This window comes from Poecilia mexicana, unplaced genomic scaffold (genome assembly GCF_051168715.1).
Source record: "Poecilia mexicana isolate PSO_F unplaced genomic scaffold, ASM5116871v1 scaffold_17, whole genome shotgun sequence".
NCBI classification, from domain to species: Eukaryota; Metazoa; Chordata; class Actinopteri; order Cyprinodontiformes; family Poeciliidae; genus Poecilia; species Poecilia mexicana.
This window is the reverse complement of record NW_028263386.1, coordinates 6,773,396-6,787,743: the sequence shown is the minus strand read 5'-3', so window position 1 is coordinate 6,787,743 and position 14,348 is coordinate 6,773,396. Positions and strand designations below refer to the sequence as shown.

At 37.6% G+C, this 14,348-nt stretch overlaps 1 protein-coding gene across 1 annotated transcript in view; it reads right to left on the bottom strand.

Moving 5' to 3' along the window:
- st6galnac5a (ST6 (alpha-N-acetyl-neuraminyl-2,3-beta-galactosyl-1,3)-N-acetylgalactosaminide alpha-2,6-sialyltransferase 5a) overlaps nucleotides 1-14,348 on the bottom strand; it is a 67,149-nt gene that overhangs the window by 18,716 nt on the left and 34,085 nt on the right. Inside the window, exon 3 of the mRNA XM_088014793.1 lies at nucleotides 3,879-4,291. Coding sequence (XP_087870919.1) covers nucleotides 3,879-4,291 — 413 coding nt within the window. The remainder of the gene's footprint in view (nucleotides 1-3,878; nucleotides 4,292-14,348) is intronic.

Below are 14,348 nucleotides of genomic sequence, written 5' to 3'. Positions count from 1 at the left end.
CATTACACCGTTTCTTTTGCGTGACTTGCATTCATTTTTTTACCACTCGACTGCAACTCTCAGCAAAAGCAGGTGCAAAGAAAATAAAAATTTTTTAAAAATCACCCAGTGAAGATGAGCTTACTTCACAGGAAATTAGAGGTGATTGATCGATACTTGCATGTGAAGCCGATCCTATCTGCCTCAGCAAAGATAATCAGACACTGTCCTCTTCCGCAGGTCTGACTGCTGGAGCGGGTCACCAGGTCATGTTTGAACATTCGCAGTTTCAGACCAAAAAAATTGGTATTGACCAAAATGGGAATCGGCAGGTCAGGTTTTTAAAAGAAACAGTAATTGCAATCGGTGCATCTCTACCTGAAATCAAATTTTTCTCACCAACCTTGACTAGAAAATGCAATAAGTTGTTGTGACATTATTTCTAAAGATAAACAAAGTCGACCTGAAGAACATTTCCAAGATTAGAGGACGAATGTTGCAGCAAGTTCTAGAGAAACTCATCCATGTGTTCATCTTTAGTCGCATTAAATACAGCAGCAGCGTCTTCACCAGAACGCTGCTGCTGGAGTTCTGACTAAAACCAGGAAGTTAGAGCTCATCACTCCAGTTCTACCGTCTGGCTCCCTGTAGCTCAGAGAATAGGCCTTAAAATGCTGCTGCTAGTTTATAAATCACTGAACTGTTTAGCACCACAACGCATTAAAGATCTGCTGTTGTCATAGCAACCTTCCAGAACCTCTCAGGTCGTCTGGTTCTGGTTCTGCTCTGCATCCCCAGAACCAGAACCAAACAGGGAGGAGCAGCATTCAGCTTCTATGCAGCATAAATCTGGAACAAAGACAAAACTAACTTACAAGTAACTTTTCATCAAGAAATCAGAGTTTGTGTTAAAGTTGTTCAGAAAACTGCAGGTGTGTCTGTGTCTGGTGGAAGTTTGGTTAAAACGATTTTGTTTTCCATTCAGCAGAAAGAAAATCCAGAAATTTCACTAAAGTCAGAGAAGAAATACTTCATAATGAAAGTACAGCGTAGTAAAAATACTCCTAAAAGTAAATTTGTTCAAAAAAAGTTACTCAAGTAAATGTAACTAGTTACTATCCAAATCTGAATTTGTAAATTTGAATATTGGCAGATTTTTTTCTACTTATAAAATGGGGAAAATATTTTGTTTTCTATATTTCTTAACGTGTTTTGAGAAGAGTATGTTTAGGTTGGAAGGCCTCCTGCCATCACCCTAATCAGTCGCTTCTGTCAGAGATTCTTCATCAGATTTAGGACCCAAAGTCGCTACTGGAGTAAAAAATATTTGGAAAGACGAGTTTTTACTTATTATAAAAGGTTAGTTGTAAAAATATAAATACTTTGTGGTGTAGTTAACGTTTCCTGTAGCAAAAAAATGATTTGCTTTTGTCTCTTTTCTTCTTGGCCCCTGAGTCCTTTCGACTCGACATGTGACAAAGTGATTTATGTCAACGACCATCCTTCAGCTTGTTAATTAGCATCATACGCTGACACTTTAACTGTTAACTTCTCTTTCCAGATTGCATCTAAATGTGTTGCAGAAAAACGCGCCGTCACTGAAGCTCTCCGGGTCTCCAGCTTGAAGTCCAAAGGGAGAAAAAAAAGAGACTATTTGGATCATATTCAACGGCGTAATCCCTGAAGCTTATAGTTGGATAAATAAGTGTTTGCAGAAGGATTAAGTCAGGTCACAGCACCAGCAGCTTCCTCAGCGGGCGCCGGCGTAAATGATGGCATTAGAGTTATAAAAGTGTGTAACATTTAGGACGATCCATGGCAGGGAAGCACATTGATACGTTCAGCTGAGATTTCATTAATGTGGAATCACGAGAAACTTAGGCTGATTAAAACCCAGAGAAACCGCCGGGCTGAGCGATATGGACCTACAACTATCACAGTGTTTGGTGGTTCTGTTATGGTGATGATGGAAATAATGACAAAATCTATTTATTGCTTATTTTTTAGGTGACTGTTAATGAATGGCACAGCAAACACAAATACTGCTTTTGAAAAACATTTAAAATCCTTTTTTTTTTTTTCAAATCTACTGACATTAAGTGATGGTTTAAAGCAACATTTCGTATGTCAGTTCATTTTTTAATGTCATTATCAGGATAAAAATCTAAATTTTCACGATAAACGCCCAGCGCTGTCTGCAGTTCTCACTGTAAAAACCCAAATTACAACAGAACTTAATCGTCTGAAATCTCGTCCAGATGTTGAGGATCCAAGTGCTCTAATGTATGTAACTAAAGTTATACAGGGCGGGCCATAAGTTTTAAAAATAAACACTTTACATTGGACAGCCGTTTTTATTCTTGTGGGACTCGGTGTAAAATCGCTGCCCGTCTTGGTCTGAAATAAGTTTTGCCGCAGTGTCGTGTGTGAAACTCGCTCCATGTTTTCTGTTAAAGTTTCGTGCAACCATGCAGCTGCTTCCCGATCCAGCCATCAGTTCAATTTAAATTCTTTGCTCTTTTGTCAAACTCATCTTAAATATGAAATAAATATACATTTTATATCCTCCTATGTATGGAAACTTATGGCCGACCCTGTATTATTAAAAAATCTTAAAATAATTTTAGTTTCAGGAACACAAAAGGTGTTTTTTAAAGTTCTAGATTGATTGGACGGTTGTTTACCTGAAGGTCATTTAAACAACAAAGCACACACACTCACTCCTAAAGGCAGATTAAAACTGAGGAGCTTCTGGCTGCAAGGAAACAACTTTGTCACTTTGCATATAAAAAACCAAATCATTCGCTCCTCCCATCCGGCGCTTTAATTGCTATATCAATTAAGCGCCATCGGGACAAGGCTTAATTACACCAAGCAAAGCTGCTCCATCCACTTTTACAAGCAAATTTAACTTATTAGGAGAAAAACAAAGTCATATTAATTCAATACAACTTTATTTGAACTGTAGACGGGAACATTTTTAGTTTGGACAACAAACAAGCAGATTTAAAATCTCTCTGCTGAGATTCTACAGACATTATGGAGTGAACGGACATTTCTCTGGTTTTATCTGCGGCCAAACTGCTGCTGTGCACTGCCAGTCAGCTGGCTGAATGAAGATAAGTATTTCCGTTCTTTACAATTAGTGCTGCTGCTAACAATTATTTTAGTAATCAATTATTGTGATGATTAATTGGATAAAAAAAAAAACTTTACATCCTGTAGATTTTTCATGTGCACATTTAAGATTTTTATGCAATATTATAAACACATTAAGAAATGCAAACAAATAATTCAATAGGTTATTTAAAAGATAATATCTATAATGAAACAACAGCATTTCTTTAGTGAATGCTTGATCATCTGCAGCTAAAGATATTTCTAACATCAGCAGGTGAAAAGCAAAGACTTTTCTCTTTATGTAACATCAGATCTGCTATTATTTTTTTCTACAACCTGATGAATAATTTGACAGCAAAAGATTCTTAAAGGTTTCAGACTTTGAACCAGGTGAAGTTAAGCTGCCACTTGAGGAGTTTTGGGTGAGACATTTACAAACAGAAGGTTTTTTCCATCTTAAATGCAGAATGTATTTAGTTTTGTGCAGTTTTGTTTTTGTTTTGCAAAGTTGAACATCTTTGACTTTTGAAAGTCAAAAATGTTAAATTTCTTTCTAAAAAATGTGATTAATCTGAAAATGTCGACGCTTTTCGATAGTTTTATTATTTATAATAAATAAGCTATTTATTATTTTTAAGTTGGACAGGAAAGAGGCAGTTCCCGGCTTGTTCATTGTTGTCATAGCAACTACATAGCAACTGCCTGCCAAAATGGCTGCCAGATACAAAGTTCACAGAAGCGTGACGTCACACCAGAACCGGCTGCGGTGGAAGACTCACCTGTCCTTCCCCGTCTCCTTCTTGAACAGCTCGTCAAACTGCAGCATCTTCTGCCAGGAGATGATGTAGACCTTGAGCTTGGGCAGCACCTGGTTCATCAGCCGCAGGTTGTTGTACACCAGGCCCTTCCCGTCCCGCCTCATGTAGCTGCTGGGGCCCCAGAAGATGAACACCGTGTCCTGGCTGGCGTTCAGCAGCTCGTGGCGGCTGCGCAGCACCCGCTGCATGCTGGAGTGGGCGATGACTCGCAGGGAGGTGCGGCGGCCGACGTCCTGGCCGAACGCGCCGGCGGTGGGGGCGTCGTTCATGCGGATGACGCACTCAGCCCGGTCGATCTCCTTTCCCCGGCGTCCGCCGATGAGATGGCCGGAGCTGGTGATCAGGGAGCAGGTGTGGCAGTGCATCCTGAGAGGCTGCAGGAAAGAAGAGTAATTAAATACAACGGCAGGTTTTATCACAGACTCATAGTACAAATCACATAAAAGAACAATCAGTAATAAAAGAAAGATAACAATACCTAAAAAAAAACAAGAAAAAGACGCCCAACCCTTTAGGAGGCAGTCATACCTCATACCAATGTTTACATACATATCTTACAGCAATATGGTCAAAAGTGGGATTTTATCCATCCTTCAACAGGTTAGGATGAGTTTATGGGCTATAAAAAACATGTTTGTTACATTTTGTTTGACATAAAATCATTCTTAAATAATCAGATTTCAGTTCTGCCTATTTTGAGCCGTTTTTGGGCCTCTGTCACTTTAAATCCAAATGAGCTGCTGCTGGCCACACCCATCCCAACTCAACGTTTACGCATTCACATAAAAATGGCTGCAAACAGCCATGACATTAGAGCAGTTTTCAACACAGAAAACGTCCAACGCAGGAAAGTCACGCTGCTGAATTTAAATTATTACACGTATGATGGCACAGTTCTACAACCGTAGAATCCTTGAAAAGCAGAAGTAGAGCCTCCTGCACAACCAACAAGAACACAGCAAGTGGTTTCTGGATGGTAAAGCAACAACAAAACAGCGATTAAACCAGCTGACCAAAGGAGCTGGAGACCAGCTGGGCTTTGCTGGGGTTGCTAGGTAACGGGGTGGGCTTTGCTGGGGTTGCCAGGTAACGGTGCAGTTCCTTCTGACATCGCCTTTGGAAGGTTTTTGAAATGGTTCATTTTCCAAAAAACCATTAAGTTACTGCCAAAAACAAGCTGGATAGTTTTTTTTTAAAGCGCTTTGACTGTTTTTAGAAGCAGTTGAGACCCAAATAAAAATATAAAAACATCCGGAATGTAAGTTTTGCATAATACGTCCTCTATAATGACTCCATTATCGGACTTGTTTACTCTGCAAATAAATTTATGGATAAGACTCCTTAAAACAGTCGTCGTAGAGCTGGGACCAGCAGTTCTATGCTGTTCTCTGGTTCTGGTTCATTTGAGCTTTTTCATAGCAAAAGTCTTGACATATGAGCCGCTTTCAATCTCTAAAGTTTAGCTTTTTTAAAACTGCACTGTAAGTTTTCCGCATGCAGTGAGGTCCAACATGATCCGGAAAATTTCAATTTACCTTAATCAGAACAATAAACAAACTTCCATACGGTATTCAAACTTGACGGCAACAATGAATCAAAGAAATTGGATTTTTATTTAGTTTTTTCTCTACATTCAAATAAAAATCCACCCATTTTACTGGGTTTTGTGTAAGTTAAACATGTGAGTTTGTGAGGAACGCAGATAAAAACAAAACAACACTTTGGAGAACTTTGGCGAATTGCCTCGCTGCGGTTTGAAGCAGGAATGCTTTGTTGACAAACAGATAGCGACACGGCCTCCAGGGCATATGTAGCTTGTCATATTGCTTTGCGAGTGGTGGAGGCCCCGGGGTCTAACAGAGGATTCACCTTAAATCGCGCTGCCTTTCACACACACAGGAGGAATGTGTGTGTTTACCCCAAAACCCTCTCATCCCGGTGCTGATTTAAATATGAAGAGAGCAGTTTTCAACACAGGAAACATCCAACGCAGGAAAGTCACACTGCTGAATTTAAATTATTACACGTATGACGGCACAGTCTGAATAAAGAGAAAACACCGGAACAAACATTTATTTAGTGAAAAGTACAAATAAAAATACATTTTGCATATTTGTGCACCACATTCAGCTGCAGTTTATTTTTAAATGTTCTTTTCAGATGTTGTGTGTAATATTTATAAAACATTACACACATTATGACCACTAAGCTTGTATTATATTAATGTCATCATCTTCCAAGGCTTTAATAAATCACAGCTGAACAATAGCAAAGCATGGATTCATGATATTATTGCTGAATCCTTCGATGATGATTGTTGAGCAGAACAAACATTTTTCCATCATTTCCATGTACTTTGGCTTTTTTATCACTAAATCTGTAATATTTATGGAAAATAAAGGAGGCGAAAGTCTTTTCCATTGGCTAAAGTTGTATTTTACCAACAGTGTGTGAATGCCTGGCATTTAAAACGTCATAATCTACGACATTCTGCACCCATAGTTATTATATTGAAATGTTTTTGCAATAGGATGAGGAGGCTTTTCAGCATTTATTAAAATTATTGTATGTGGCAAAATACACATTTTTCGCATCACACGAGTCACATGATCAACAACCGGATGACGATACTGACGGACGGTTAGCGCACCTGAGAATATTCACTGCAACTGTTTGTGTTTGATAATTTCCTTCTTGTTCTTTTATGTCCAACAGTAGAGCAGCGTAATTACGGCCACACTTTAAAAATAAAAAAAACATGAATTTATAATTAATATTACGGCTTTATTTGGTAATACCATGACTTTTTATTCTCGTAATTTCATTTTTTCATAGGATTCAGCTGATTTTTCTGTGTTTATTATTGTTCGTAATGTGTTGCCATACAAGTTCATTTCTTTGTGTTAAGTTTATTCTTGTTTTCTGTTCTTTGCACATTTATTTCTTCTAGATCTGCTTTAGCCTTTTCCTCTCGGTTTGCAGATAATTTTAATAATTAGTTTTGAGTTATTTCCCTCAGTTTGCCTCCTCTGTTCTGCAGCAGCTGTTCCACATCCGCTCTGATTTTAACTCCTTTCTCATTTGCTTCAGTATTTGAGCTCCTGGTTTTTTATATTCTTTTTTTGGATTTTCTTTCACTATTCCATGTCTTGTTCAGCTTGTAAATTTCCTGTTTTTTCTTTACTTTACTTTACAAGCACTTTGAATTGTCTTTGACTGAAAGGTGCTATATAAATAAAATTGCCTTGCCTTGCCTTGCCTTTAAACCTGCAACATGCTAATCCTTAATTACATTACCTAACAACACGTAAACAGACTCCTGTGTTAAAGTGGTTATCATCGTCTTTAAAACCAAATATTTGGTTTTTAAGACCAAATATTATCTTTGTGTTTGCGTTTTCTTTCCCAGAGTCTCGGCTGCAGAGTGAGTTTTCATCGTTCACGTTTCAGAGAACTAAATGTCCTTCACACCCTCTGATGCGTCGCAGAAAGTTTCCGCTGATTGCCGGTCTGAAGCCGCTCGCTGCCTGTTGAGTCACCTGATTAATGGACCTGTGGTTCTGTCTGCGCCGCCCGATTACTGATGCAGCTGCTGGTTTTTAGTCTGTCTGTTATCTTCCTGTTTGCGTTTGAACATTTAGATTCTGACCTAAACAAAAAGGAAATTAACCTTTACCTGGAACGACCTTTGAATTTCTGATATATTTTAGTTTTTACACGTTTTATAATGGCACATTCGGACCACACTAAGGAAAATATAAACAATTAATCAACAAAATACTGAGAACAAAGTAATAATACGTCAAAAATAAAGTTAGCATGAGAATAAAGACACAATATTATGAGAATTAAGTTATTATATTATCAGAATAAAGTGTAAATATTGCCAGAATAAAGTTATAAAGAATAATGTGAGAGTAAAGTCGTAATATTTCAAGAATATTAAGAGAATTAAGTTATAATACGAGAATAAAGTCAAAATTATACCAGAATAAAGTTAGAATGTTATGAGTGTTTATTACAACAATAAAGTCGGATGAGAACAAAGTATAAATAATATAAAAATAGTCATATTTCAAGAAAAATTTTAATGACTTTAATCTTGTAATATTATGACTATTTTTATTCTAATTTTATTTATTTATTTTAGTTTGTCCCTAGAGCTCCGTCATATAAAGCCGCTGCTACTTTAGCTGTTAGCGTTTTACTATAATCAACGTGTCGTTGTGTTAGAATAGTTTTATTATCAGAAGTTTATTTTTTAGTTTGAATCTAATTTGGCATTTTGCTCGCTTTGCTCTCTTCACACCCACTTTTCCCCTCTGATTCCGTCTTGCATGTTTTTACATGAAATTTTCATAAAGTGTGTGGCCTGTTTTTCTCCTGTGCATGCACATAAATCATTATCCTGGCCCTATTTATGTATGTCAAGCTGCTCTACATTGTGTTGGTATGTTTGAGGCTACCGCAGGTTCTGCTTAGCATGAGTGCACATGTCTGGGGGTGTTTTTCTTTTCTCCTGCTTCTGCTCAGACCTCCACCCTGAAAAGCAATGATATGCAAGCCAGAGCCTTTTAATGTGCCCTGAAATATCACCCCACCGGCAGCTATTTACATTCCTACACCTCCACCAATTTCCATTTCCATGGCATTAACAAAAACAAATGATTATGGCGGCAGCAGATGTACGATACGGCGGATGTGCCATTATCGTTTTCATGCCCCGACTTTGACGTGGGGGAAGATTAGCAGACCTGTGTCGTTAATGAAACCTGGGAGGAAGGCAGAGGTAAGAAAGAAGTGATGAAAGGAAGGAAATGAAAAGAAGGGCAGAGGAGAAAGAGGTATGGGGAGGAAGTGAGAGCAACCCTGCTGCTGTGATGTTTGATGAAACGTGGAGCTAATGAGGTCCTGGTGGTCTCCATCATCACCGGCAGCAGCAGACGTGCCGCCCTTCCCCCCCTCACCTCCCGGCTTCTTGACAGTCAATCAGGGCGCCGCGCCGCGACACCGCGGCAGCAGGTCACAAATCCCATTTTTACCCCAGAGCCTCTAAGTGGCTCTGCACACCTCATTCCTGGCTCTTTGTTTCAGGGAGAATTAAAGCCGCCTCTCCGCCTCGTCCTGCTCCAGCCTCCTCAGAGGTTTGATCAGCCTGAGAGTGGAGGAGGGATTTCAGCCGGACGAACGACTTCAACCCCCTGCGTCTGCATCTGGCTACAAACTCCACAGCGTTTCATGAAGTCAACAAGTTGAGCGAAAAACTGTGGCATGCATCACAAAAACGAAGGAACGCAAACTGAAACAGGGAAAACCTTTTTACTAAATGAAATAAATAAAAACAGTAATTCATGGGAAAAACTGGAACTATATTGTGTTTGTATAAAACTAACTAAAACATACTGAAATTAATCATATTTTCCCACAGATCACGTCTTCACTCCACATTCCTCCTGGCAAACGTTCGTCCACAAAATGCGACACCAAAAGTTGTAATTAATATTCAACTTTCTGTTGAGTACTAATTACCCAATCAATGTAAACACAATCACAAACTTTGACGTTTTTTAATTCTGCACCCAAAAATGAAAAAACTAAAACTAATAAAGCTAAAAAAAATCTAAAACTAAACTTTATCTAACTACTAAAACCTAATAAAAGTAACTCATTGTAAAAACTAAAACTAACTGAATTAGCCCAACAAAGTCACAGCATAATAAAACTATAATGAAAAACTGTTATAACCCTGGTTTGTACCTGCATTCACTGCAAAAACTCAAAACCTTACCAAGTATTTTTCTAATGCAAACATCTTATTACACTTGAAAAAAAGACAACTTACAAGAAACTTTTCAGCAAGACACAAAAGCTTGTTTTCATCCTTAATAATGATGAAAAAGTGCTAGTTCTACTTGGCTGTTATTTGGCCAGAATATAGCTGACCACCATGAGTGGCTGTAATGTAAAGGAGTCCTCAGACTTGCTAAAGGACATTTACATATTAAATACTAAAGCACAAGGAATCGTCGTCTTTATCCCCAAAACGATGATAAATCCAAATCCAGCAGGAAAACCAAACTCAAATGAAAGCATAAAGGATGTGTAGTAATGGCCTAGTCAAAGTCCTAGAAGAGCTAGCAGTTCAGTTGTGAAAACATTTAAAATATTTTCAGATTTAACTCAAATCTGTGAAAGTTGGTTCAACAACCAACGTCTCAGTGGAAACCCAAACTAAACTCACGTTTCTCTGATTATTTGTTAAAAACAAACTTTATTTGTTAAAAACAAACTTTATTTGTTAAAAACAAACTTTATTTGTTAAAAACAAGCTTTATTTGTTAAAAACAAACTTTATTTGTTAAAAACAAACTTTATTTGTTAAAAACAAACTTTATTTGTTAAAAACAAGCTTTATTTGTTAAAAACAAACTTTATTTGTTAAAAACAAACTTTATTTGTTAAAAACAAACTTTGATAAACAAACTTTATTTGTTAAAAACAAACTTTATTTGTTAAAAACAAACTTTGTTAAAAACAAACTTTTTAAACAAATGTTTTCTCAGTTTATCACCATGTTGGCTTCGTACGTCTGTGACGGAAAGCTTAGTTGATCGAATCCAAACAAAAACACCTTCACACATGGTTTGGTGACAGTGGGAGAGTTAAAACGTTCGCAAGGCGCTGTGAGTCGATACAGAACTCTTTGGGTCGGGTTAATCAGAACCAGGTTCCCTCTCACTCTTTTTAACCGAACCTGTGACTCAAATCGAATGTATTCCCCAAATCCCCTGATGAAAACAGCGCTCCATTTAATAATTCATACAATAAATGGTTTATAATTCAAGACACATTTATCATTTATGTATTCAATATCACCGGCTTTGTTCCTCCTTACCGAGCAAAATACCTTTGTTCATAATTAAAAGATTCGCTGCATTTAAAGTTTTCTTCCTCCCGAACCGTGTCTGGTTGTTCCCTGATCAAAGCCGACATTATCAATGCAACCCCGGCCTAAATAATGGATTCTGATTACGGCTGGCTTCTTTTGTCCTACTGGAGGTTAAAATCCACACGGGAGAGAAGAAATCCAGGAAAATGAAAAGTAGCGGAGCTGCTCCACTTTAAACCTCTGCAGGGAAGAATAATCTGAAGTCTGAGACATCCATCTGATATCCGCTCGCGCGTTGGTTTAATTCTTATCACGCTCCATCCTCCCTCTGCTATTCACAGATATATTTTAGATTTTAACAACCCTGCATTTATCTGAGCAACATTCTGACTTTAAGATGGGTATCCAACATTAAACTGTGTGATAAAAAGCATGAAAAGCATTTTAACTGATTACATCTGCATCTCTCAGCCTGTTAGATGTTTATCGGCGTAAACAGTTTCCCTGTTTGAACATCTGACAGGATTTTAGTTTAAGAACTTTTTCAAGCTGGAATAAAAACACATCCTTTCTTTTCTTTAACATTTATAAGGCAGAGCTTTTTTTTAATCTCCTTTCGAAGCTCATTAAACTTTCTGGGAAAGTTTTGAGTCTAACTTTTGACCGAATGTCCTTCTATTCAACTAAATTACAGAAAGTCCATATTGGACATTTTCTACTTAATAAGGATTTTAAATGAAGCTGCTGCTGATGTTATATACATAATGTGGTTTGAAATATAGTTATTCTTCTATAACTATCAGAACCATGATGATGAACTGCACTTTATTATAAACCCAGCCTGAACTTAAAGCATAGATTAGTTACAATCATCTATACTTTCACAAAAGTACATTAAAAGCAGCACTTTTTAAAGTGTTCTGCACATTTATAGTTGATTTTTATCTTGATAATAATGTTTTTTTACCAGATTAAAGTGGATTCAAACAATTAGCAACATAAACCTGAAACAATGCAGACATTTCTCTGCTTCAGGAAATAATCCAGGTGTTAGATGAGTGTGTGATTTTGCATAATCAGGCATTTACACATAAGTACAAATATATATGTGTGTGTGTGTGTGTGTGTGTGTGTGTGTGTATACGAAGAGAAGTGACAGGGGAGGCACATCAGTTAAGAGAAGTAAAATAGTAGAAAAAAAAATAAATTTCCTGTGAGAGTGCAGCGTGAATGCTGGACGCTGGATGTTTGTTGGTGAAACCTGCAGAAACATTTGGAGTCAGAAATGTGAGAAATGGGCATAAACAGCAGAAAAAAGAAGCTAAACATGTATTTGAAAACTGTTAAAGATGAATGAGAAACCTTCAAGTCAATGTAAAAATATCAGAAACTGGTGCAGAACTCTGCTTAGAGCTAAACTGCAGCACACAGAGCAGTGTGTGGGCTTTAGTTAGTATTTTTTAGCTAACATGCAAAAGGTTGCAGGTTCCTAATCATCATGTTTCAAAATGAGTTACTGTTAAGTCACAACTGGCAGGCGTTACCTAGCAACCCCAGCAAAGCTCCAGCACGTTTGGTCAACTGGTTTTACCGCTGTACAATGGCTGCTGGAAAAGACAAGTGTTTTGTTGTTGACTTAACATCCAGAAACCACTTGCTGCGCTCTTGTTGTTTGTGCAGGAGGCTCTACTAATGCTTTTCAGAGATGTACGGTTGTATATCTTTTTGCAGCCATTTTCACGTGCGAGTGCAAACGTTGAGCTTGCAGGACGTGGCCAGCAGCAGATTATCTGAAACGCCTCAAAATAGGCAGAACTGACCAAACTAAAATCTCATAATCTAAAATTGATTTTGTGCAAAAAAAAAAAAAAAAAAAAAAAAAGTGTAATGAGCATGTTTTGTATAGACCTGTTCTGACCTGTTCAGGGAGGCGAAATGAGTCATGAACTTCGTACACAAATAAACCTGAAAGCTGCAAACATTTTCTGGGTGCTAGTGGCAGAACGTGGCGCCTCTGAGGAGCTTAAAACGGTGATGAAAACACCAAACAACATCCTCGTTTTTCTGCTGGCGGGACATTTTGACCGCTTCCTGACTAAAACCTGACCTTTCATGAAACATGAATAATTACCTCAGCGCCTGCATATATTAAACCCAAATGTGTGTCACATTTCAGAGAAATGTTAGGATTTTTATGGTGTTTTCCACAAACAGTGAATCCTGTAGGGCAGCAGAGTTAATGGCTTGTACTTTATCAGGAACCGTCTATGTTTTCACCAGTAGATTTAACCTTTCCATGTAGCGTTAGATGATGACATTCCTCCTCCTGGAGGCGCCACTTCACGTTGCTATGAAGGGTTTGCCTTGACTGTAAGGATGTGATGCATTTCCCTCAAATCTTCTAACGCTGCAGCAGTAAACATGCATGATCAGCAAACATCTTGTTTTATTTGGTTTGTTTTTCATTTGGTAAATTGCATTAAGACCTTTAACTGCTTGACCTCTGAGCAAAATCATCTCTTAACAGCTAAGAACTGGAAGATATCGGGATTATTTTCAGACTTTTAGCATGAAAGATTAATTAAAAACAAGCAGATAAGTATCCAACAAGAGTCTGAATTATTTTTTTCTTTAGAAATAAACCAAAGAAAAATAAAACTCGAATGAAAAACTGCATTTCTTAAATCCCTTTTACTATTTCAATTGGAATTCAATAGAAATATGTCATTTTTATTAATTCACCAATATTACCAAGGTTTTTTGTCTGGTACTTGGAAAAAGAAAACTTTCAGCAAGACTCAATAATTCCTTAATATTTATGAAAAGTCCTAATTTCACTGGCTGATTATGTCACTTCTAACATGGAAAAATGTCTTGTTATAATTGAAATAATCTACCAGAACTAATACTTTGTTTTAATCAATATTAAAACATTTACTTATAAAAGCTTCTATATCTTGATGGAAAGTTACTTGTAAGTTAGTTTTGTCTTATTTCAAGTGTACTAAGACATTTTAAATACAAACTAGACAAAAATACTTGGTGAGATTTTGTGTTTTTGCACTACTCACTAATCAATGAGTTGGGGGAGAAACAAATGAAAATCAAAGATGGTATTTAAATATAATTGGTGTAAAAGTGGAAGATTTTCAGTAAGTTTTCTGGCATCTAGGAAATAGAAATAATTTAAATAATTTAAAAGACCTAAAGCCTGAGAAGTTTGGTCTTTTTTGTGTTCCATAGACTAAAAATAAAAGTAAAGATACCGTCACAGCGTCATGCAGCGTTACTCCTGCCTTTAGTGTAAAGTTTCAGGGACGGATGACGGGTGTCCTTGTCCCACTTGTCCCTCTCTGCGTGTCCCTGCCCTGGTTTCACTAAAAGCCCGTCCATCCATCAGCTGCGGCCCATAAAGACACAAAGTCCCCAAAACGACATGCAGACCAACAACAAGAAGCCACATCTTTTATCTGATCCTCCTGCTGGAGCAGAGGCCCCGACAGCCTCCCCCTGTCCGTCTGCTGTTTCTTTATTCTGCTGGC